Source organism: Jaculus jaculus, chromosome 14, assembly GCF_020740685.1.
Source record: "Jaculus jaculus isolate mJacJac1 chromosome 14, mJacJac1.mat.Y.cur, whole genome shotgun sequence".
In the NCBI taxonomy this organism is placed as follows: domain Eukaryota; kingdom Metazoa; phylum Chordata; class Mammalia; order Rodentia; family Dipodidae; genus Jaculus; species Jaculus jaculus.
Genome location: NC_059115.1, coordinates 8949764 through 8975210, shown reverse-complemented (window position 1 = coordinate 8975210; position 25447 = coordinate 8949764). Strand labels below are relative to the sequence as shown.

Below are 25447 nucleotides of genomic sequence, written 5' to 3'. Positions count from 1 at the left end.
CTTGGTCTTCTTTTTTGTGTCTCTTGTCTCTCATCCAGGTTAATTTCCCCTTGGGTCCTTGTTTGACTCCCTGCTGGCTGGGGCACCCACACACTGATGTGCAAGGAACTCACACCAGGATGGTGGAAGAGAAACAGAAATAGGTCCAGCCTACTCACTCTAGACCGCTGGGCCTGCCCACACACTGACTGTGAAAGGAACTCATACGCAGCAGGAGGTGGCAGGAGTGCAGATATGGGTCTGGCCTACTCACTCCAGACCACAGTGACTGTCCACTCACTGACCATGCAAAGAACTCAGACTCAAAGTAGTTTCAATTTGTATCTCCTTGATGGCTAAAGATGTAGAACACTTTTTAAGATATTTATATGCCATCTGCATTTGTTTCAATAAGAACTCTCTATTTCTATAGCCCATTTTTTAATTGGGTTGTTTGATTTCTTATTGTTCTGTTTTTTGAGTTCTTTGTTTATGCTGGATATTAATCCTCTTTCAGATGTGTAGCTAGCAAAGATTTTCTTCCATTCTGTAAGTTGTCTCTTTGCTCTATTCACAGTGTTTTTTGCTGTACAAAAGCTTTGTAATTACATGAGATTCCAGTGGTTGATTAGTAGTTTTATTTCCTGAGAAATGGGGGTTATATTCAGAAAGTCGTTGCCTATGCCAACATGTTGAAGGGTTCCCCCTCATTTTCCTTCAGCAATTTCATTGCGTCAGATCTGATGTTAAGGTCCCTGATCAACTTGGATTTGGTTCTTGTGCATAGAGGAAAACAAGGTTCTATTTTCATTATTCTACATATAGATGTCCAGTTTTCCCAGCACTACTTGTTGAATAGGTTATCTTTTCTCCAGTGAATATTTTTGGCATTTTTGTAAAAAATCAGATGGCTGTAGCTGCCTGGATTAACATCAGGTCATCTATTCTGTTCCATTGATCTACACATCTGTCTTTGTGCCTGTACCATGCTGTTTTATTACTATGACTTTGTAATATAGCTTACTATTGGGTATGGTGATACCACCAGTCTTATTTGTGTTGCTCAAAATTGGTTTGCTTATTTGAAGTTTTTGCTGTGCTTTCAAATGAATTTTAGGATTGTTTTTACTATTACTGTGAAGAATGCCAGTAGAATTTCAACAGGATTGCATTAAATGTGTATATTCCTTTTGGTAAGATTGACATTTTCATAGTATTGGTTGTTCCAATCCAAGAACATGGGGTGTCTTTCCATTTCCTTGTGTCTGCTGCCATTTCTCTCTTGAGTATTTTAAAGTTCTCATTGTAGAGATCCTTCACTTCCTTCATTTATTTTGTTCCAAGGTACTTTATTTATTTATTTATTTTAAGACAATTGTGAATGGGAGGGATTCCCTGATTTCATTCTCTGCATGTTTGTTGTTAGTAAATAGGAAAGCCACTGATTTCTGTGTGTTTATTTTGTATGCTGCTACATTGCTAAAAGTACCAGGGCCTCTAGCCATTGCAAAAACTCCAGATGCATGCACCACCTTGTGCATCTGGCTTATGTGGGACCTAGAGAATCGAACCTTGATCCTTAAGCTTTAAAGGCAAGTGCCCTAACTGCTAAGCAATCTCCCCATTCCTCTGATATATTCTTGCATTATGTTTGCTAATATTTTGTTCAGAATGTTCATGAGGGAGATTGGTCTGTAATTTTATTTTTCTTGTTCTGTCTTTGTCTGATTTTGGTACCAGGGTGATTCTGGCTTCATAGGAGGAGTTCAGTAGAATTCCTTCCTTTTCTATATTCTGGAAAAGTTTGAGAAGCAGTGGTGTTAGCTCTTACATGAAGATCTGGTTAAATTCACCACTTAATCCATCTGTGCCTGGACTCATTTTAGTTGGGATAGTTTTTATAACTGCTTGGATTTTTGTACTTGCTATAGGTCTATGTAAATGGTTTATCTCATCTTAATTTAATTTTGATAAGTCATATGAATCAAGGAAATAATCCATGTCAATGTGAAGGATTCTTCTTAGTATTTTCTGTAGAGCTGGCTTAGGTGTTATAAATTCCTTTAGCCTGTTTTTGTTGTGGAATGACTTTATTTATCCTTCAATTTGGATAGATAGCTTTGTAGGATAAAGTTTTCTTGGTTGACAGTTATCTTTCAGAACTTGGAAATCATCATTCCAAGCCCTTCTGGATTTTAAAGTTTGTGTTGAGTAATCTGCTGTTATCCTGATGGGCTTGCTTTTATAGGTGACTTGCATTTTTTCTCTGACTGCTTCCAGTATATTTTCTTTGGTTTGTGTATTTAATAGTTTAATTATAACATGGTATGGAGAGATTCTTTCCAGGTTTTGTCCGTTTGGTGTTCTAAAAGCTTCTTGTATTTGCATTTGCATTTCTTTCCTAATTTGGGGAAATTTTCCTTCTATGATTTTGTTGAAAATGCCTACTAAGCCTCTGGATTGAAAATCTTCTCCTTCTACTATGCCCTGAATTCTTATGTTTGATCTTTTTTTTTTATATATTTATTTATTTATTTATTTGAAAGAGATAGACAGAGAAAGAGGCAGAGAGAGACTGAGAGAGAATGGGCATGCCAGGGCCTCCAGCCACTGTAAACGAACTCCAGACGCGTGCGCCCCCTTGTGCATCTGGCTAACGTGGGTCCTGGGGAAACGAGCCTCGAACCGGGGTCCTGAGGCTTCACAGGCAAGCGCTTAACCGCTAAGCCATCTTCCCAGCCCATGTTTGATCTTTTCATACTGTCCTGGATATCTTGAAAATCCCACTCATACCTTGCTATTAGCTTGTTTTTCTCTTTATTGGCCTGTATTAGATTTTCCACCTGATTGTCTAGTTTATATATTTTGTTCTCTCCTTCATATAGTCTACTGTTGAGACTTTCTACAGAGTTTTTTATTTTACTGACTGTGTTTTTCAGTGCTAGGTTTTCTGCCTGATTTTTCTTCATAATTTTTATTTCTTCACTCATGTCTTATAATGTCCTTCTTATCTAATTAAGTTGGTTACCTGTGTCCTCTTGGAATTTCTTCAGGAGTTTGTTTCCTTCTTTATTTCCTTTGTTTTCTTATTTTATTTCTTTGATCTCTTCTTTAATTTCTTTGAGTTTAGATAAAATCATTTTTTGGAAATCTTTGTCAGGTATTTCATCTAAAACAGTCTCATTGGGGGGCATTTCTGATGGATTCATAATTTTTGGTGGGATTTATGCTTCTTGTATTATAATGTTGTGATTTTTTCATCCTGAGTTGATTTGATGCTTTGGTTTTCTGATAAGCTATGGTGCTTTTAGATTGGGAATCCAACTTTATGTGCCTTTAGAGTAGGTGTTTAAGGTGCCAAGTGTACTTTGGTATTCCAATGAATCTGCAGAAGCAATCCAAGGTTTTTAGTTTGCCTGATATTCAATTATTCTTATGAGCTAGGTGGAGCAATTAGCTGGCAAATTCTAAAGGTCAATTGAGCAGTATACACAGTCAATAAAAACCAGTACAGAGCTTGCAAGTGTGGGGACTGAAATAAACAGATAACCTTACAAAGCCACAATCCCTAAGGTTTGTGTTGCTCTACACCCTTATTCCTGTCAGCTGAGAGGTTGAGATTTCAGTTCTGAAGTGGGTTTCAGGTCAGCCTGGGTCAGAATTAGATCCTGCACCCAATAATGGCAGAAGAAAAAGACAAAGGCCCTATTAATATGAAAGCATTAAAGGCAACAAAAGTCAACCCCCAAATACAGCTTAATTGAGAATGGTAATGCCAACCAAGAATATTTAACCTGTAACCTGCCCTGATCTAGAAAGAGATACTAGCATTTCTAGTGCAGACCTATGCACCTGTTTTATTTTGTCAGTTGGCCTTGTTACCTTTTGGGGTGGCATCAAATCTCACCAATGCTGAGTGTCCACCTTGATGGAGAGCCATGTTGTGCTTTGAATCGGGTGCTCTGATCTACTGTGCTGGATGCCCAGCCTCCAGGAGCTGAGTGCATTCTCCAGAGGGTCATGGTTCTGTTGGTTGGGGTATGGGAGAGTGCAAGAAACCTAGAGTTGTCCTGGAAACGATCAGCTGGGCCCGCCTGTTTACCCCTGTCTCCTATTCCAATTTCTTGACTTTGCAAGCAGGCTTATGAGGTTGGAAAATACCGCTGTTTGGTCTCTGCTCCTGCAGTTGGGTACTGGGTGGGCACGTGGATTTGCATGAGTCTGCAAGCTCTTTGGTGGGATTCTGGCTGATTTACTCATTTCTGATAGGTCTTAGTCTTTCCTGCATAACTTCTGTGGCTGATAAAAACCTATACACCTTCACTTTTCAGACAAAGAGTGTATTTTGCTGTGGTTTTGCTCAAATCTCTCCCTAGGCTGAGTTGATGTGACTCATATGCAGCCATCTTACCTGGAAATCACACCCAGCCACACCTGAATTCAGAACCCATGTAATCTAGACACTGTGGTGGCCACTGTTTATAATCATTGTGCCTATGACAATAAGGGAAGCAGATACAAAAGAACTGTCTGGAATCTCATGGGCCAGCTATCCAGTTGAATGAAGTGATGAAGAGTGAGCTATGAAGTATGAGACAACTGGCTTTACATGAAGGAAAGAGAGCACTGACACTTAAAAGTTGTCCTCAGGCCTCCAAATGTACTTACACACATGAGTATGCACACACATTACACAAGCACAACAAAAATACAAGAGTGGGGTCATTTCTAAGTGTGTGAGTGGATGCAGTGGTGGAGAGCTAGTGAGGGGAAGTGGAAGGCCAGGGCGATTTCCTCTGTGAGGTGACATGTGAGCTCCAGCCTGGAGGATGAGAAGAAGCCACCACAGGAAGAGAGTGGTGGCAGTCCAGGTGGCCAGGACAGTAGTGCCAAGGCCCTGGCATGGGAACAAGTGAGGACAGCTCTGTGGCTGTGGTGGACAAGGGTGGGACATGTGACTAAGGGGTTGGGAGGTCTTGCTGTGTGTGCTGGAAGCTTCCAGTGTTTGGACTGAGAGTGTGATGAGAAGGGTGAGATGGTAGTGTGTGAACAAAGAAGATTCTGGAGCCAGGGTCACTGTGTGATGTTTGTGGGCTCCTTCATCCATCCAAAAATCATGAACATTTAAGTTTGTGACTGCCTTGTTATAAAGTTAAGCATAATGTTGATTCATTAGTATGCTTTTGCTATTTATCAAATCCCCTAGATTCTTCATGCCCTCAAGAAGGTGCACTTCAAGACTTCTGATGGGAATGAGGTTATGTTTGATGCCAATGGAGATTTGGTGACAAAATTTGATGTTTACCAAGGACAGAAGACTTCAGAGGGCCACTTCCACATGGTGCCCATAGGCACGATTGACCCTGGAGTCTTGGTGGGAAACAGAATGTTGGTCAATTTGAAGGACGATCTCCAAGTGAGTTGTCTGCATGCATGGAAGACTCTTGAGCTGTTGTATGAGACTCAGAGGGAAATTCAGAGGCTAGAGGTCCTTGTTCCTATTTGATGCATGAAATGGTTGTGGCCCTAGATTGTGCAGTTATGACTCAGCCATGTCATTTACCCAATATGAAGCCTGTATTTGTGGTGGGGTGAGGCACTTATGCACTATCAAAAATGAGAATATCAGCCAGGTGTAGTTGCTCATGCCTTTCATCAAAGCACTTGGCTGGCTGAGGTAGGAAGATTATTGTGAGTTCAAGGCTAGCATAGGCTATAGCATGAGTTCCAGGTCAGCCTGTGCTAGCATGACACCCTGCTTCAGAAACACAATATGAGAGCCTCATTTGAATTCAAAAGTTTAATTAAAATCCATATCAGATGTTTCTTTCAGAGCATTTGAGCGTCTGCATCCAGGACGTGCTCTGTGAAGAGAGAAATAGTTTACCTGGGAGGATGGCTGCACAATAGGCCAAACATGGCTTATGGAGCATCTGGGAAGTGGGCTTAGCAGACATTTTATTTGTTGTGTTAGTACTTTTTTTTGTCAGTGTGATAAATGTCTAGCAGAAACAATTAGAAGTGAGGAAAGATTTATTTTGGCTCATGGTTTCAGAGGTCATAGTCTGAAGTCAGCTGGTTCCTTTTTTGTGGACCTATGGTGAGGCAGAATGTCAGAATCATTTGCTTGTTTGGTGAAAGAAGTTACTTAACTCATGAGAGTCATGATGGAGGGGAGCAAGTAAGGAAATGAGGAGAGAGGAGAGCAGAGGAGAGAGAGAGAGAGAGACAGAGAGGGAGAGAGAGATATCGATCTTTGTCCAATTACAGTGTCAATGACCTACCTTATCCTACTAGAATCCCACTTCTTACTTTCCAACATCTTCCAATAATACCAGTAAACTATGAAACATTGGAGGATTAACCCATTATGCAAGAGCTCTCAGGATCCAATCACTAATCAAAAGCCCTTCAGCCAGTAATCAAACTCCCAACCCATGATTCATACCAAAAACCTACTAACAAAATTACCTTCTGTTTTGAAACAGGTGTGTTCAACTGTCCACTCTGGACCCCAGAAACACCTCTGCTCTGTCCACTGTCTGTGGACATATGGACCACTGACCACCTAACCCTTGTCTTTGTTCTTGGTGGTATCTCCAATCAGTATTGACCCTGAGGTTTCCCAAGTGAGAATCAGGCTCTTATTCGCAGGCTCCTCCTACTTCGGGGACACAGGCAGTATTCAGAGAATTCACATGAAATCCCTTTCAGTGGGTTTGACTGGGGGAGGGCTCTGTTCCCTTTAGATGCAGAGGACCCCTCAGCATTCCACACTCCCCTCAAAGTCATCCTCACCCTTTACTTTCTTTCCCATAACTCTGACCTGGAAGTGGGAGCTGTGCCATGTAAGACAGTGTCAGTACTTCACAGGTCTCATTTAGATGAAGGGACATGTGCTTGTGCAACATGAGGGCGTTTGGATGATATGTGTGTGTGGGGAGGCCTTTGTTTTTTTGAGGCAAGAACACAGACTGTCCTTTTTATGTAAGGCAGAGTGGCAGCGAGAGTAAGAGAGAGAGAGAATTGGTACACCAGTGCCTCCAGCCACTGTAATTGAACTCTCGATGTTTGTTCCACCTTGTGTGTATGTGTGACATTGCATGCTTGCATTGCCTTGTGCACTTGGCTTATGAGGGATCTGAAGAGTTGAGCATGGTTTCTTAGGCTTTGCAGGCAATCACCTTAACTGCTAAGCCACCTCCAATAGTTATAATTCTTGATGTAGGAGGTCTTGACAGACTGGAAAGGCACCAATGCACACTGTTCTACTAAGATTTTGCACAACATATTCAAGTAAGATAGACTGTGGGTAGAAAGGGGTTTGGACATTCCCTCTGCCTGGATTCAAGGGTCTCTGTTGCTGGAAGTTCACTGAGGACACTATCTTGTCACCAGGTGCTCAACTCTGTCTGCAGCCAGAGTTGCCTTCCAGGGTTCAGCCAGATGCCCCGTCAAGGTGAACCCCAGTGCTGTTTTGATTGTAGCCCCTGCCCTGAGGGACAGTTTGCAGATCAAAAAGGTAAGAACACACGAAGTTGGAGTCTTTGGGGTCCACAAGGCATCATGGTCCTTGAGTTGTATTAATCTACTGCGTAGTGCATAGTCTCCAGTTCACAGGGCACTTTGTGCAAGACTACTAGTGAAATCCTAGTCTCACACTTATCTTTAGGTAAGTGACTTACTGAACTACGTTAAATAAGGGTGGCTGAAAAGATATCCCAGCCGTTAAAGGCATTTGCTTGCATTATGTCAAATACAGCAATGCATGGACTATAATTCCACAACCCAGTAAATTCTCACTTAACCAACAAGCACCCCATGTCCCTTTGCCTCTGTTCCCTCTGTTCAAGAAGCAGAGCATAATCTATCCCCACAATCCTCATGTGGCCATTGTCCTTCCCTTTATAATACTACCCTGATGTCTGGTCATCATTGAGTTCTGCCTGTTCTTAAACCCCCTGTAAGTGGAGTAGCATTGTGAGTGTTCTTGTACCTCACATTTTCCTTTATGTCAGTGAGATCTTTCCCAGTGGTTGACTAGTAACAAAGCACCACATTCTGAGTCATTTAAGTAACAGGAACTTATTTTCACAGTTCTGTACACTGGAAGTCTGAAGTGCAAAGGCTGTCAGGGTTGGTTTCGTGAGTCCCCTCTCCTGAGCTTGCAGACAGTCATGGTCTCACTGTGCTTTGTCATGCTGTGTGTTGTATGGACACCAGTTATAAAGGATTAGGACCTGTGCTTGTGACTGCATTTAGCTTTAATTACGTGATCTGTAACTTGCCTATCTTCAAATATCACATTATGAGATGCTGGGGCTTAGGACTTTAACAAATGCATCTAGGAAAACATAATTTCCTGAGAGCGCATCACTGAAGTAGACTTAACACACACACACTAAGGCTCAGGGAGCGTTTTTGAAGAGGGGCAGAAAGACTGTAAGAGCCACATGTTGACTGCTGCTCCCACAAAGCATAACCCACAACCCCGTGGGAAATTCTACTGAGGAGGGAGGGAGGAAAAAAAAAGATGGTACCAACACATGATGTGTCCATACAATGTATGTGCTTGATAAAATAATGACTGCTAATAAGAACAATTACTGATACTATATGGAGAAAAAGAATCATTAACATGGTGGTACATGCCTGCAGTTCCAGCACTTGCCAGGTGGAGGTGCTGCAGAAACTCAAGTTTGGCTCAGCAAGAAACGGTCACTGGGAGAACTCAGGTTTATTTAGGCCAGAGAGCCCAGAGCAGCGAGCTTTCCGAGCTCTTCACCCTGAGCTCTTCTCACCCAGGGTGTATACATGCAATTTGACATCATTCTGAGCCTTTTACATTACTGGTGAGCTTAACCTTTTTGGTTAAAGGACTAGGAAGCACAGCAGGAAATTATTAAGTGATAAGCAGTTTACAGAAGCAGAAGGCTGGGCAGTTGCTGATAGCTATTCCATGGAGATAAATCAATCAAGAACAGGATGAGTAGCTGAATAGACACTGTAAATAAGGATGCGGCCTCGCAGCAGTGCAGAGACTGCATGCAGAACAGGACATGGAGGGCCCTGTCATTTTCTGAGTTAGATTTTCTGGCTTAAATTCTCTCATCACAGAAGCAGGAGAACCAGTAATTCACAGTCATTCATGGCTATATAACAAGTTTCAGGCCAGCCTGAGCTACAAGAGATCCTTCTGAAAACAAAAACAACCAGAAAAGATCACACAACACACACACACACACACACACACACACACACACACACACAGTGTTCACAAGTTCCTCTTAGTGCTTCTGCCTCTAATGTCCCCCATTTCAGCCCTGGTAGCTAAGATTAATTCACAAATACATTAATTACTAGGAAAGGCTTGACTACATGTGTTGTGTGTGTGCCCCCCACAGACATGAAGAGATGTCTTCTGTGCCCTGAGGAGCAATACTCGAGCCACAGCAGAGACCGCTGTCTGCCCAGGACAGAGATCTTCCTGGCCTTTGACGAACCACTGGGACTCGCTCTGGCCTCGGTGGCGCTCTTCCTGGCTGGTCTGGCTCTGCTGGTCCTTGGAGTGTTCCTGAAGCACCGAGACACACCTGTGGTCAGGGCCAACAACCGAGCCCTCAGCTACTTGCTCCTGGCCTCCCTGGCCCTGTGCGCCCTCTGTCCCTTGCTCTTCCTTGGCCGTCCCACTGCGGTCACCTGCCTCCTGCGCCAGACCACCTTTGCTGTGGTGTTCACCGTGGCGGTCTCCTCCATTCTGGCCAAGACCCTCACAGTGGCCCTGGCTTTCAGGCTCACAAGACCAGGGGACAGGGTCCACATATTCCTGGGACCACAGGCCTCGACCTCAGTGGTCCTTGTCGCTTCCTTCACACAGGTCATTCTCTGTGGCGTGTGGCTGGGCACCTCCCCTCCATTCCCAGACAGGGACATGGTCACTGAGCCCATCCACATTGTCGTCCAGTGCCAGGAAGGCTCTGGTACTGCTTTCTCATGGGTGCTGGGGTACCTGGGCTTCCTGGCAGGGGGCACCTTCTCTGTGGCTTTCCTGGCCAGGGGCCTGCCGGATGCCTTCAACGAGACCAGGTTCATCACCTTCAGCATGCTGCTGTTCTGCAGTGTGTGGACAGCCTTCCTGCCCCTGTACCACAGCGCCCGCGGCAAGTCCACTGTGGCTGTGGAGGTCTTCTCCATCCTGGCCTCCACCGCAGGGTTGCTGGGTGGCATCTTCATCCCCAAGTGCTACGTCATCCTGCTGAAGCCCGAGCAGAACACCTCTGCCTGGGTGAGGCAGGGACAGCGGGCTCGGCAGGAAAGACTGAGTGAGGCTCTCCAGAGAAGCCTTCCTGTGTCCATGGCGCAAGGCCCCAGGATGCAGTCCTCGTGGCAGACACCAGGATCACATGGCTGGGCTCACTGTTACTGTGGGGGTGAGAAGAAGGATGAAGAGTGAGATGAAGCACATGGAGCAAGAGGCCAACGCCTGCTGTGTCCAGATGGTGGGCATGTGGAAGCTCATGACTGTTCTCTTTGTACGTCCTGCTTAGAGAGTTTGCCATTACGAATGTTTGAAAAGGTTGATGAGGTTGTGATGATGGTGATGATGTTGATAAGGACTAGAAATCTTTCTGAGGATGTGGAAATTGAAACCCTCACTCACTGCTGTGGAGGTGATATGGAAAATGGACAGCGGTTCCTGGAAAGGTTAAACATGGGGCCTTGCAACTCCACCACTGGATTCATACCGAAGGGAAATGAAAACCTGCCCACAAAAAGGGCAAAAGAATGTCTATAGAAACATTATTTATTATGTGAAAGTGGAAACCATCTAAATATCTATCAGTTGATGAATGGATAAAGAAACATGGCACACATTGTCAATATGTCAATGCTCCTTTGCTTTTCTGTAGAAAGGAACAGGATATTAACACATGGATGAACCTGAAAAATATGTTCACAGAGTGAAAGGAAGCTGGACACAGTGTACCCAATGTTTAGATTCCCCTTAAGTGAAATCTCCTGAAGAGGCAAATCTGTAGAGACCTACCATACACTGATGACTTTCAGGGACTGAGAGGAGATGGGAGGTCAGGGGTGAAGACTAAAGGATACAGTATATCTTTCTGGAGAGACGAAAATCTAATGTAGATTTGTGATGTCTAAAAAAAATTTTTTTTTAAACTTTTAATTTCTTTTGTTCATTTTTTATTTATTTATTTGAGAGCAATAGACATAGAGAGAAAGACAGATAGAGGGAGAGAGAGAGAATGGGCGCTCCAGGGCTTCCAGCCTCTGCAAACGAACTCCAGACGCGTGTGCCCCCTTGTGCATCTGGCTAATGTGGGACCTGGGGAACCGAGCCTCGAACCGGGGTCCTTAGGCTTCACAGGCAAGCGCTTAACCCCTAAGCCATCTCTCCAGCCCATGTTTAAAAAATTTTGTGGCTGGGCGGGTTAAGCACTTGCCTGTGAAGCCTAAGGACCCTGGTTCAAGGCTCGATTCCCCAGGACCCACATTAGCCAGATGCACAAGGGGGCGCACGCGTCTGGAGTTTGTTTACAGAGGCTGGAAGCTCTGGCACACCTATTTTCTCTCTCTTTCTTTCTGCCTCCTTCTCTGTGTTGCTCTCAAATAACTAAATAAACAAACAAAAAAAATTAAAAAAAATTTGTGGGTATTCTAAAGACCACTTAATGTGCATTTTTTGGGGACAGAATCTTGCAGTGCATCCCTGGTTGACTTGGCATGCAGTTTGCGACACTCACCAACCTCAGTCCTCTTTCAATTCTTCTGCCTCAGATTCGAGAATGGTGAGATTTTATGTGTGTCACTACACTCAGGATATTGCTCATTTAAATGGACACACTTTATGATATGTGTATCATGTCTCAATAAATCCATTAATAAGTATTTTATGAATTATGGAATCCAGAGCTTCTTTGTATCCTAATTATTTAAAATAATGAAGCTATTAAAAGTGAGGTAATTAAAGGGTGAGATAGCAGTCAATGATATGAAGGAGTTATTACCAATTTTTTTTTTTTTTGAGGCAGGAGATCTTACACTAGTCAAGGCTGAACTCTAACTCACTCTGAGGTCCATGTTGGGCTCAACTTCATAGCGCTCCTCCTTCCTCAGCTTCCTGAGTGCTGGTGTTAAAGGTGTGCACCATCACAACTGGCTGATTTGAACTTTAACAATGGGATTATGGTTATTTTAGATAAGGTACTTGTGGTTTGATTCAGGTGTCCCCCATAAACTTAGATGTTCTGGATTCTAGGTTCTCCAGCTGATGGCAATTGGAAATTAATGACCCCTGGAGGTTGTGTATTGCTGAGGCGGGTGGGCTTATGGGTGTTGTAGCCAGTTTCCCCATGCCAGCATTTGGCACACTCTCCTGTGGCTATTGTCCACCTTATGTTGCCCAGGGGTTGATGTCCACCCTCTCCTCATGCCATCCTTTTCCCTGCCATCATGGCATGTTGCCTCGAATCTGTAAGCCAAAATAAACCTGTTTTTCCTAAAAGCTGCTCTTGGTCAGATGATTTCTGCCTGCAATATGAACCTGACTGTAAGAGTACTTATCCCTTGTAATTACATACAGCATATGAAATGTAATATGGCTGGGGATTTGATTTCACATAATATTAAATGGCAGAGTACCTTGAGAGCATTCACCATGGCTTCATGGGGAAATGGAGGCTCATTAACCTCTGTTGTGCTTTTTCTTATGTTAAAAATTCCCACAATCAGAGCTGGGCATTGTGGCACATGCCTTTAATCTGGATCGCCATGAATTCACAGCCACCCTGTGACTACATAGATTTCTAGGTCAGCCTGGGCCACAGTGGTACCCTACCTCAAAAAACAAAGCAAAACCAAAATCCCCATAATCAAAGGTTTTTGCTGAAAATTCCTTAAAGGATGGTGAAGAAGACCACAGAGAAAACAAACTGTTGGGTCTACCCTGTACATAAATCTTGCAGGACCAATGCAGGCATACAGAGTATGAAAATTTCTCACTCAGTTTTTAGGCTCACATTCAGAGCTCTGTGAGTTGCTTGCATTTTCAATGAAAATATATGGCACAGGAGAACTATTCAATTCACATCTGACCAGAAAGTAGAGAAGAAGAAAAGAAGGGGCAAGGGATAAGATGTCTACTGACCTACCCCAAGAGATCTGTAGGTCTCTAGGTCCTCTGGGGCCTGGTGCACTTCCCCAAAGGTGTCCCCAAAGGCAACCATGGTGGTGAGCACACGAACGAAGACTTTTGGGAGACAGCTTCTGTGAACAGTTCCCTTTAATCAATAGGGAAATGGGTTTTATAAGCAGTTGAGGATCCTAAGGGGATTGGATGTATAAGTTTGCTTGCTGATGCCTCATTAGCATATGGAGACATACATTCTAGCACGTAGGCAATGGTGATGGTGGGGGAAAGGCATACGGTACAGGGGGAGGGGCTGTGCAAAGGTGCTGGCTGATACCAGAGAAGGAGTTTCCTAGGCAACTGGCCAAAAGCCACAGGGTTATGGGCAAAGCCTGTCTTATTGGAATGTCTGGGTATCCCATGCTTGGAGAGATAATAGCCTTACTTCCTTAGATCTCGGGGTCTGAGATTTTGTCCAGGGGTCCAGGCTCACTGTGACCCCCAAGAATGGAGGGAGGATTGTGGCTCACTGCAACCCCTGATAATAGGGGAGGAGCTCCCTTGCCGGTCTGGTCCCTGAGATACGACTGGTGGCTCAGGCTGCTGCAACTTCTCCATAGCCTGCGGCCTTTGTGTCAGACAGCTTAGGGTTGTTTTAAGCCAGGGCCTTGCCTATGTTTAACAGCTCCCCCTTTGTTTTTATAATGGGGAGGTGTCATAGTGAGTGAAATCCTTATAGTCTATCATAGGCTCATATAGGACTAGATGATGCATGAGAACCTGATTAGTAGCAGTCTTAGCAATATTAGTTATTTGTTGTCTGAGAAATTTTATGGGGCAGGGGACTACAAGAAATAGGGTTCCTATTGCAAGGGGGGCAGCTAAGGAAGGGGAGAAGCCCAGTGAACAAAGCGTTAGAGAACCAGGTGATGGGGTCCTCAGGCTTGTAGCAGTCAAGCAGCTCATTGTGGAGTTTTTGAGAGTTTTATTATCTGTGCAACAACATTTGTTTCATTAACAAAACAACATTCTTCTCCCAAGACCACACATGTCTCCCCATGTTCAGCAGTAATGAGGTCTAAGGCTCTACGGTTTTGAAGTACAACACCTGTGAGACAGTTTGATTATCTCTGGAGAGATTCAAAGCTGCTTTTTGGTTTAATTTCTGCCAGCAATGTGAACCTGACTGGAACAGAGGGAATCTTCCAGGAGCAGATCCAGAGTCCTTGAACCACATACTCATTTTATCTTTTTTTTTTTTTTTTTTTTTTTTGCGGGGGGCAGTAGTAGGGACTCATTGTAGCCCAGGCTGATCTGGAATTCACTCTGTAGTCCCAGGCTGGCATCAAACAGAAATCCTCCTACCTCTGTCTCCCAAGAGCTTGGATTAATGGTGTGAGCCACCATATCTGCATATAAAATCCTTTTCATTGGCAGTCTTCATACATGTCTATAATGTATTTTGATCATGCTTTCTTCTTCCTTCCACTCTCTTGTTTCCACTTCCTCCATTGCCCTTTCACACTTAACCCCTTCTTCCAATAAGTCCCCAGCATTTTGATGTCTCTTCCTTTTAATTTTTTTATTTATTCATATTCACAGGAGAGAGGGAGGGAGGGAAGGATGGAAGGAAGAAGAGATAAAGACACACAGAGAGAATATTAAGGCCCCCTCCATTGCAAATGAACTCCACTTTGTGCATCTGACTTCAGTGTGGGTACTGGGGAGTTGAACCTGGAAAGTCAGCATTGCAAACAAGTACTTTGAACCACTGAGCATTCTCTCCAGCCCCGTGACATCTTTTCTTTCTAATTTCCTTCCTTTCCATCGTGACAACAGGATCGTGGGCTCAGCACAGTGAGGGCAATGACGGTCACTATGAGGTCACGAGTGCAACAGCCACCTCTGTCTGGAAGAAAACCTCTCAAAGCATTCGTACCTGTCCTCCAGCTCCCACATTCTTTCTTTCCACCCTCACTGTTGAATGTTTCCTGAGCCCTGGTTGATGTCATCAAGATGTCGCATTTAATGTTAAGCATGTAACTGCCACTTCTCAGCATTTTGATGAATTTTTCATCACCATTGTAGTCACTACAATGTGGTGAAAGAGGTCAGGGATGAGTGCAGCAATACTATGTGAGCAGAAACATAAGTCTTTAGAGGGAAATTTAATCAGCACAACATAGCCCTTGATCCAAATAACAGTAGATGCTTCCCTCCCCCCACCTAGGGCCCACAACCTTCCAATCCATAGGGTTTAGACTAGGTTTCCTGTACCAGGCATGGAATACCTCCCATGGATCAAGCCTGACAAGATTCACACACTTGTGCAGTAGTGGCATCCAGCCTAGGTGGGTACGTGATGGCTCTGTGATTGTCTAAGAGACCCACTCCATGGAAAAGAACCCATAGCTGGAGCTGGGAGCAAAGTCAGAATCCTACAGAGACAAGGATAATGGACTCCAACAGAAGCACTCAGTAGTCTTTTGCCAAAGGGAAGTGTTACAGTCAGATTTGCATTGCTGGCAGAAAACTTCTGACAAAGAGCAGCTAGTGTGGAAAGAGGATTTATTCTGGATTATAGACACAGGGAAAGCTCCATGATGGCAGGGGAAAATGGCATGAGTAGAAGGTGAACATCACTTCTTGGCCATCATCAAGTGGACAAACAGCAAGTGAAGAATGTGCCAAACACTGGCAAATGGAAGGTGGCTATTACACCCATAAGCCCATCCCCAACAATGAACTGCCTCCAGGAGGCTTTTATTGCCAAATTGTGACTAGCTGGGGACCCTGCATTCAGAACCCTACGTTTATGGTTGACCCTTGAATCAAGCCTCCACAGGAGGCTACACCCATCATCATCCCTCCAAACTAACTTTGCCCATTCCCTTGAGCCTATGCTGATCTAACTCTCTATTGGGGAATTTGTTTTTCTTTTACAAGTAGTAGTCAAAAAGGAGGACAACCATAATCTATCAGCAAGAAAAGACAGATGATTACTTAGGAGGAGATGATACTCCCCTTGCACATCAGCAGAGCCCAGGTGAAAACACAGAGGAATTGATGAGCTGAGCAAGAGTGCTGCTTCCATGTCATGGCTGACAACCACCATCAGGGTGATGGCAATAGACATTGGTGATACTGAAAACTTATCAAAGCTGAAATCCAGAAGCTTCTGAGAGCTCAACATTAAGGTATACTTAAAACACCTCCAACCAGGGTCATGGACCTTTGTGCAAGATTGTGAGATACACAGGGTGGAAGGGAATGTTCAGATGTACTGGCCCCTCCCACAATGACTGCTTTTACAGTTCATACCCCACAACCCAATGGTGAATACCAGAAATCCAACTTAAGAAGGTCCTCTATGAATGGTTACAGGGAAGAGGGAAATACCAGTACCAATGCATGATGTACCCCACACAGTATCTACTTAAAAAAGGGTATATGTAATACCAATCATTTTTTCCCATGTTATAATAATTTAAACAGGTAGCAAATATGGAATTGCATAAAATGACATGCATGGACTTTTACTCATGTTAAATTTAAAATGTGAGCTTCAAGAATGTATAGGACATAGAGTTAAAATTCAGGTGACATCAAGGGTTGAAGTTCCACATTTTTTTTTCTCACCTACATCAGTATATGTACATTACTTTGTTGATGTTTAAACATGGTGTTGAGATCAGCTACTGAATGCATTTGGAAAACAAGTATTTCTCAGTATAAAAAGTGATGATGGGACTGGAGAGATGGCTTAGCAGTTAAGGCATTTGCTTGCAAAGTCAAAGGATCCTGGTTTGACTCTCCAGGAACCACATAAACCAGATGCACAAAGTGGTCCATGCCTCTGGAGTTCCTTGGCAGTTGTTGTTGGATACCCTGATGCACCCATTCTCTCTCTGTCTATCTCTTTTTTCTCAAATACATAAAATATAGTTAAAAATATAAAACATAAATATTCAATTGGTTGGGCGGGCACATACCTTTAATCACAGCACGCAGGAAGGCAGCCTCCCCACCCCTCAAATAAAAGGGATGATGTAGATTGCAAAATGACCTTTTATTGTTTGTTTTGTTCTGTTTTGTTTTTTGAGGTAGGGTCTCACTCTATTCAAGGCTGACCTGGATTTCACTATATAGTTTCAGGGTGGCTTCAAACTCGTGGCAATCCTCCTACCTCTGCCTTCTAAATGCTGGGGTTAAAATAGTGGGCCACCACGCCTGGCCAAAATAATCTTTTTATTCCTCATGAGTATGAAAGGACACATGGCTGGGTAGCAGGATGATAAAATAGCATTAACTCCTTCCAGTCTTAGAATTTTCTCAGAAGTATAGAATCCATAAATGGTGACAATATTACTCAACCAATAAAAGAGCACAAAGCAACTTACCAGCAAAAGGATGCTGTGAGTGGCTTTGGTTTCAGGAGATGGCTGGGAGGAGAGGCTCTGGCTGTGGACATGCTGGGTTCTCCTATGATGTCTGAAAAGGAGATTCACCACGTAGAGGCTGGTTGACATCATGAGGACAACAAAGAAGAGATCTCGAGTGAGTAAGACAAAGAAAAATTGCCATGAGTCAACCCTAAACTCTATGTTCTTACAGAAAGCGTGAATATAACCCCGGACAGCATGACTGTCATTGTTCCTGGCTATTACAGTATGAATGAGATGAATGTAAATGAGCATGTTGATGACCAAGAAGAGAAAGAAAGACGGAAAGATCCATGTAGAGAGTTTAGGTTTCAACCACGCCCACTTAGAGTTACTGGGACTGATGGTGATGGCTTGAAATGTACTCAGAAAAGATGTAGTACAGATGGAAAGACCCCGGGTAACTCTGTGGATATACAAGACTGCCTTACAACCAGCATCATTGAGAAGACGTCTCACTCCAAAGGATGATGCAATATCAGGTATCAACAAGAAGACAATTGTCAAAGTATTGACTATTGTCAGGTGCATGACAATTGCATCTGTAGATTTCTTCAGATAATGCTTATCTAAGAAGATGTACACATAATATAGGAAGAACAATGAGTTCCCTATGAAGCCGATGCAGAACTCAGATGTGAGGAAAATCCCCAAGACCGTGTCACTTGGAAACATAATCAGAATGATGCTTTAGATATTATCAGGCTTGTCACAACTACATTGAAAACAAGAGTACTTTTCCAAATATTGAAAAATAGCGTTTGAGAACAAATATGCTGATTTACATTTCCCATGCACAGAGAGGCGGTGACATATCCAACTCCTTTGTATTTCAGATGTAGAGATCACATTTCATGGAATTGCATGTCAGGTATTCTTGAGCACTTTACTGGATACAAGGATTTGAAAAGCAGGGAGAATTCATTGAAAACACCCTCAATTCTGTAATATTCACCAGGAGGACATTGTTGGCCTATAGGAGAGAGAAGGTTTCATTCCATAAGACATTTCCCTTAGGAATATCAGATTATGTTTTTCTCTTTACCTGTGTTTCAATGTTCCAGTATTTCTAAGGGATATGTTGTTTTAAACACAGTCAGTAATATATGTACCTCACTTTTTCCTCCAATCAGACAAATCTTGAGGCCATCAGAGTTGTTCTATGGCAGTTTTAGTGCTCATCACTTAGGGGCAAGCTGTGGACACATAAATTAAGACACAGCTGTCACTGAACATTCCATGGTGTTCATCACATCTGCACAAAAGTACACTTTCCCCAACAATTGGTAGTCATATCATGATGATGAGAACCAGTCTAACAGAGTTTCCATGTTTCCTATTATTATAACATGTGTAAATTCTAACTTCTAGTTTTCCTGTTAAGATATCTGGTGTAATTTTTACGAAACCAGAATTACTAGGTTTTCCAATATGCTTAGAATACAGTGATATGAAATTTATGAATATAGTATATCAATATAAGACTTGTGAAATTTACAATATAGTTCATATCGTCAATTCACTGGCTTTTTGTTGTACTATTATTTCTATTAGGAGCCAATACTTTTACTTATTTGCTCTTTGCCATCTGAAATGTAATCCTTGATTCTTAGTGGAAATCTATGAATTCCCAACAAGATTTCCTCATGCAACATCCCTAATAGAATCACCATTTCTACCAAGCTGCAACAAATCTCTCCTAATCCTAAGATATTTTCATTATATACTGTGAGGGATCAACAAACAAATTATTCATAGACAAATATCACATTGGCCTTTCATTCTACCATAACTTCATTTGTGTATTGTGGAAACTTCAGTTTTTTTATAGTTACATTTATTGAGAAATGAGATTGTGGTATTTTGCAATCATTAAGTATTGAGCATACATTTTTGAAAATGCATTGTTCCAGTTACATTATTGCTGCTAGGATAAACAACTGTCCAGAAGCAATTTATGTGAGAAAAGGGTTTATTTCAGGCTTACAGAATTCAGAGCAGGTTTCACTGTGGTGTAAGATGCTGCTCCCTTCATCATACATCTATACTAGAAAGTTAGAACCAACAGCTAGAGCTCAAGCTGGGTCTCAATACACACATTAAGAAGGTACTCGAGATCTACTGAAGAGTACTAAATAGGAAGCTTAATAAAAATTATGTGAACCATTATCATAAGGGTTCTTTGTTAAAAAAAACAAAAAAACCTAAAAATTGAAAAAATTTTAAAAAAGTATGTTTAACACATTTTATAGTCTGGCTATCAGTTTTATATCTTGCTGTCAAGTATGTTTCTCAATCTGTATTTATCCATCCCATCAATAAATGTTAATGATAAAGTACAAAAAATTATGTGAGGCAATGTGGCCATTTACATTCAAACCTCCACATGCATCTTATCTTTACCAGGCCATATGATCACTTCTCATTCATCTCACTCTTTCTGGATCTCTCTTATTTCACTGAGTATTAGCAGGTTTCCTGACTTACATCTGACAGTTCTCCAGATTTCTTTGTCACTCACTCATGTCTATTTGCTTGATTCCTCCCTTTTGAAGTCCAAACCTTTCATGACTTTGTCATCTGGCTGAATGTACACATTGCTCTTCCCTATTTGTGTGGTGAAAGTTACTTTCTGGAAAGATTGGAGGCCCTTAATAAAATATCACATATTCTTTTCCACATAAATGACAATTAGTTCCACTATGGCTCTCAGAGACAAATGTAAGGAAGCCACATTGGAAGAGAAGGGCATCTGAAGCATTTCCTAGGCTTGTGTGCACTATTTCTGACATTTGAGAAAATAAAAAGACAGTTTGACCACAGATTAAAGTATTCTTAAAGTGTGAGAGAGACTCAGACACACACACTCACATTCTGAAGTTATAGCCACAGGTACAACAAAGTAAGTAGGGAATTAAAAATACCAAGGAAAATTAAATTTCCATCACAATCACTGAGCAAAACACACAGGCCCTGTACAGTATGGGCCAGTGTTGTAGTCAGATTCACATGCTGGTAGAAACCACCCAAACAAGGGCAGCTTCTGGGCAAAGCAGAGGTTTATTTTGGCTTGCAGACTCGAGGAGTAAGCTCCATGATGGCAGGAAAAGGATGGCATGAGCAGAGGTGTCAAAATCACCCCCTGGTCGACATCGGGTGAACAATAGCAAAGGAGAGTGTGGCACACACTGGCAAGGGGAGCTGGCTATCACACCCATAAGCCCCAGCAATACACCACCTCCAGGAGGCGCTAATTCCCAAATCCCCATCAGCTGTGAGCCTAGCATTCAGAACTGGACACCTGAAACAAACCAGCACAGCCAAGATCTTTCAATTTATCCAAGAACATATCTGGAGATGTTCTTATCACAAAGAAATATTGTGGAACTATAAGGATGTACACTGTTTCTTTAATTTTTTTGATTCCATGTTTTGTTTATAAATTATGTAATTTCTCTATGTATCATACATTTAACTTATTATTTGACAAAATAAAAGCTTTTAGAAATACAACACATAAATGCAGAAAAGACTGTGTGTGTGTGTGTGTGTGTGTGTGTGTGTGTGTGTACGAGTTGTTGTTTTTGTGGTTATTGGATATAGAGTCTAATTTCCAAGGCTGTCTTTAAGTTTACTGTGTAGTGAGGAGGTCCTGACCTTCAGATATTCCTGTCTCTATGCTCCTGAGTGCTGCTTTATTGTTTTTTTGTTTAATTGTTTTTAGAGAGAGCAAGAGCAAAACACAGACACACAGACACACAGATACTGACACACAGACCGCCACACACACACTCACAGAATTTGTGTGCCAAGGCCCCTTCAACTGAAATTGAACTCCAGATGATTGTGCCAACTAGTGGGCATGTGCAACCTCACACTTACCTCACCTTTGGGATTCTGGCTTAGTAGGATCTGGAGAGTCCAACATGGGTCCTTAGGCTTTGGAGGCAAGCACCTTAGCTGATAGGCAATCTTTCCATCCAGGTTTGGGTGTTTTTGATGTAATGTTTGGAAATTAATTTTAGGCTATCCCTGAATTTGTCATGGTCTTGGATCATATATCCTGTAGTGGCATTAGTGCATTGCATTGTTGTTATAGGTTAAGTCTTTGAGAAATATCCATAGTTCTTTCCATAAAAATACAGAATGTTAATAAATTCAAGGTCCTGTTGGGTTTGGAATTCCAAAGTCACCTGTAAGACATAGTGGCATTTTCAACTGCGTTGACTGTCGTGGTGTGAAGCTGGATCCCTGCACTGCCCCTAGATTTTATTTCCCTTTAAGGAGAACAGCAGCATCGTGCTTTTAAGTGTCATCTGACAAATTTCACTTAGAGAACTAAAACCTGATAAAACCTTCCTCATGAAAAACAATTTAACCAGTCCCTTGTCATTTTATATTGTTAGTGTTTGCGGTGGTTTTATGTACCCCCATGCAGCAGGTGTTATTACGATTGAGGGTGCAGCTTCTGCCTTCAGCAGGCAGACTCCGGTTGGGCTGTGGGGCCTGTCGCGGGGGCAGGTCTGAATTGCAGCCTAAGGTGCACAGAGAGCCCTGGGGGTCTTGCTGCTTATGCTCAGCCCTCACGCTTGTGGTGCTCGCTGTGTGGTGGGGTCTCTGCTTGGATGTGTGCATGGGAGCCACCTGGTTTTGCCCTCCATGGAGCTTCCCCTGGACCTGTAAGCTTCAGGAAAACCCTTTCCTTTCTATACTGTGTTTGATTTGGAAGTTCATCCCAGCAGAGTGCAGCTGACCACAGCAGTATTCCTTCCTCTACTCTGTACTAAGGGAACATGCATTTTCATATGCAGGGTTTTGCTACTGACTATGTTGGTTTTTGTATTAGATTTTAAATGGTCCTATAGAGTAATGAGTCTTGATTTGACATTTTTGTTCTCATTGCATTTATTGATCTGACTTTCCATTCCCTTCCCCTTCTCCTCAGCCCAGTGCTGCTGGGTGGCACCTCACTGTCCTCCCTTCCATTCTGTTTTCAGATCACATGAACTATATTATATTTGTAGCATCTCACTCAATATCTCCTTTTCTTTCATGGTTAGTTCATTTTATTCCCCTCAGCCCACAGATTAAATTTAGATCAGAAATTGAGTGAAAACATACTATTTTATCTTTATTATACTGGATAATTTTGATATTTTATTAGCTTCTACTTCTACCCAGTTTCCTACAAAAGACATGTGTTGAAGTAAGAAAGTGCCTTTAACCACAGGTCCATCCCTCCTGCCTCATGATTTCTCTCTATATAGTTCACATCAATCAGTAGAGCTATTTCAACTTGAATATATAATACTTGATCAAAGAACATTTAAGGGAACATAATTACGAAATGTAACGTATACTTTCTTCAGGAACACATGATTTACATTTTTATGTGAAATACATGTGTGATCTGTAGATCATGTCAACATATAACTAAATTTAAAGGAAGTATTATAAAGCCAATCATCAAAATAGAGATTTTTAAAAAGTTTTCCAGTTGGGCCTCTTTTGAGGTATGTTGGGGCAGCTCTCTTCTTAGGATCTGCATCTATCTGGAAAAGAGAAGCAGATTCTCCAACGGAGAGTAAGTTTGCACCCAGAAAATTGAGATAAGACTTACTTTTTTGATAGACAGTATGGTAGATTTAGCGCCTTCTGGCACTAGACACGCTGGCTGTCTGGGGACTGACTCTCTCCTGGCTTCCGGCCATGTCATTCCATTTTACACGTCAGCTGTGTATGGAGTCTTCAGCAATAGGGTCTTACCCCTGGCCTTTGGTGGGTCATCAAGTAGAAGAGAGCTGCCCCAACATACCTCAAAAGGGGCCCAACTGAAACTAAGGACAACTGGCGAAATAAGCAAGGGTGATGTTTTCCTGTGAACCGGATACCAGCACAAAGGGGAAGGAGATCAACGCAGAGAAAAATCAACTCCTACCAAAGCAGAGAGCCAGAGCCTCAGAGGCCCCCAACACCTCAGCACTGAAGCAGACCAAAAATGAACCCAACATGGCTCAGGGAAATTTTGCGGAAGAGGGGGCAGAAAGAATGTCAGAGTCACATGTTGGGTCATGATTTGCAGAGACATTTATCATACCAATAACTGGGGGCTTAGTCCACAATACACGACCCATTTTCCTTAACAAGGAGGGTCTAATGGGAAGGGGTAAATCACAGATGAGCCTAAATAATGATACCAAACTGCCTGTATTTACTGAAAAGAAAACTAATAAATTAAAATAAAATAAAAAAAGTTTTCCAGTAATTATCAGAGCCAAAGAAAAATTACAATAGACATAGAAACCTTTGGACATTACAATTTACTGTCTTAGGATAAATACTATCATCTCTGAAGATTGCTGAGCACAGACTAAAACCCCCCAAAACTCATGTCACACAACACCATGGGATAATAATTATTTTCCCTGAGGCACATATGAAACATATAGTAAATAATGACTATACAGCCAGCTCTGAAGAAAGAACCCATAAAATAGGTGGTAGTAATCACAATGAAAATTGGTGTTGTGAAAGTGAACTACAGAATGTGTTGTAGACACCTGCGTGACGTATAGGTCCAAAATTTCAAAAGAAACAAGGACGATGACAAGGAAATGTAACATGAAATGTGACAAAGAGGATTCAATAGATAAAAGAAGAAAAATGGCATTAAAATCCCTCTCCTAAACCAGGCAAGGTGGCGCATGCCTTTAATCCAGCACTCGGGAGGAGAGGACGGCTGTGATTTCAAGGTGGCCCTGAGGAGACATCCTCGATTCCAGGTCAGCCTGAGGTAGAGCAAGACCCTACTTTGAGAAATCAAACAAATAATCAATCAATCCATCCCCTAAACCAGGCATTGGTTCACACCTGAAATCCCACCACTATGGATGCTGAGGCCGGAGGATTGTCATGAGTTTCAAGCCAGCCTGGAATAAAGTGAGATGGTCTCCAAAAACAAACTAACCAATCACCCAGCCAATGAACCAACCAACCAACTAAGCAACAACAGGATTAAAAAACAACGACAACAACAACAAAAAAAACAAAATCAGAAGTGGTGGAGCAAGAATAGGGATCCTTATTTCAGAAGAGAAACAAAAAGGCAATTTAAGTCCTAGGGACCTGGTTCAATGGTTAAAGATGTTTGCTTGCAAAGCCTGACAGCCTGGGTTTGATTCCCCATTGCCCACGTAAAGCCAGACACAAAAAAATGCACGTGCACCTGGAGTTTGCAGTCGTAGGAGGAGTTCCAAGTGTGTCCATACACTGTCTTCTTTTCTCTCCCTAATAAATGAAAATATTTTTAAAAAGAAAATAAGTAAAAAAAAAAAAAAAAGAGAGAGACAAAGAATGGAACATGGATAGAAAAACCCAAGTTACTGTCAGCTCCCAGCAGAGAATGCATTCCACTCTCCTGCGGTGAAGTGCACCACTGCCCAGGGGAAGTCAACCTCACAGGACTGAAGGATGACACAGCAACTGGGAGGCAGCGTGCGTTTCTCAAAGCATTATGTGGTATTTACATATGGTGATAGATTTTGGTGTCTGAGAGATATGTACACATAACCTGAAGAAATCACGTCTCATGGAATATGTTACGATTGTCTAAATTGCCAAAGTGCCACCCTTCCATTATAGAATTGAATTGTTATCTAGGGAAGATATTAAAGCACCAAAATAATGAGAAAGTCATAAAAATGGCTATGAAAATAAAGGGAAATATTATCAAGAATAATAAATGGAAATAAAGTTATATATAATAGACAAATAAGGGAAAAGAAATTTGAAAAATTTCTTCAGTTTTATAAAGGCTAGATAGGGAAGGGCAACAGGGGAAAAGTCTCCGTACCTCCACATCTCTTGCTCTCAAGTC

At 42.3% G+C, this 25447-nt stretch overlaps 2 protein-coding genes across 2 annotated transcripts in view; one reads left to right on the top strand and one right to left on the bottom strand.

Annotated features, from left to right (window-relative positions):
- The window catches only part of LOC101603192 (vomeronasal type-2 receptor 26-like), a 52660-nt gene extending 42228 nt beyond the window's left edge, over nucleotides 1-10432 (top strand). The window contains exons 4-6 of the mRNA XM_045134228.1: nucleotides 5186-5395; nucleotides 7378-7501; nucleotides 9384-10432. Coding sequence (XP_044990163.1) covers nucleotides 5186-5395; nucleotides 7378-7501; nucleotides 9384-10432 — 1383 coding nt within the window. The remainder of the gene's footprint in view (nucleotides 1-5185; nucleotides 5396-7377; nucleotides 7502-9383) is intronic.
- Nucleotides 10433-10818: 386 nt separating this feature from the next.
- On the bottom strand, nucleotides 10819-18246 carry LOC123454816 (vomeronasal type-1 receptor 3-like). Its single transcript, XM_045134227.1, has 3 exons — nucleotides 17360-18246; nucleotides 15069-15220; nucleotides 10819-10883 (listed from the first exon to the last, which is right to left on the bottom strand). The coding sequence occupies exons 1-3, from the start codon at nucleotides 18244-18246 to the stop codon at nucleotides 10819-10821; spliced, it is 1104 nt and encodes a 367-aa protein (XP_044990162.1).
- Nucleotides 18247-25447: the final 7201 nt, after the last annotated feature.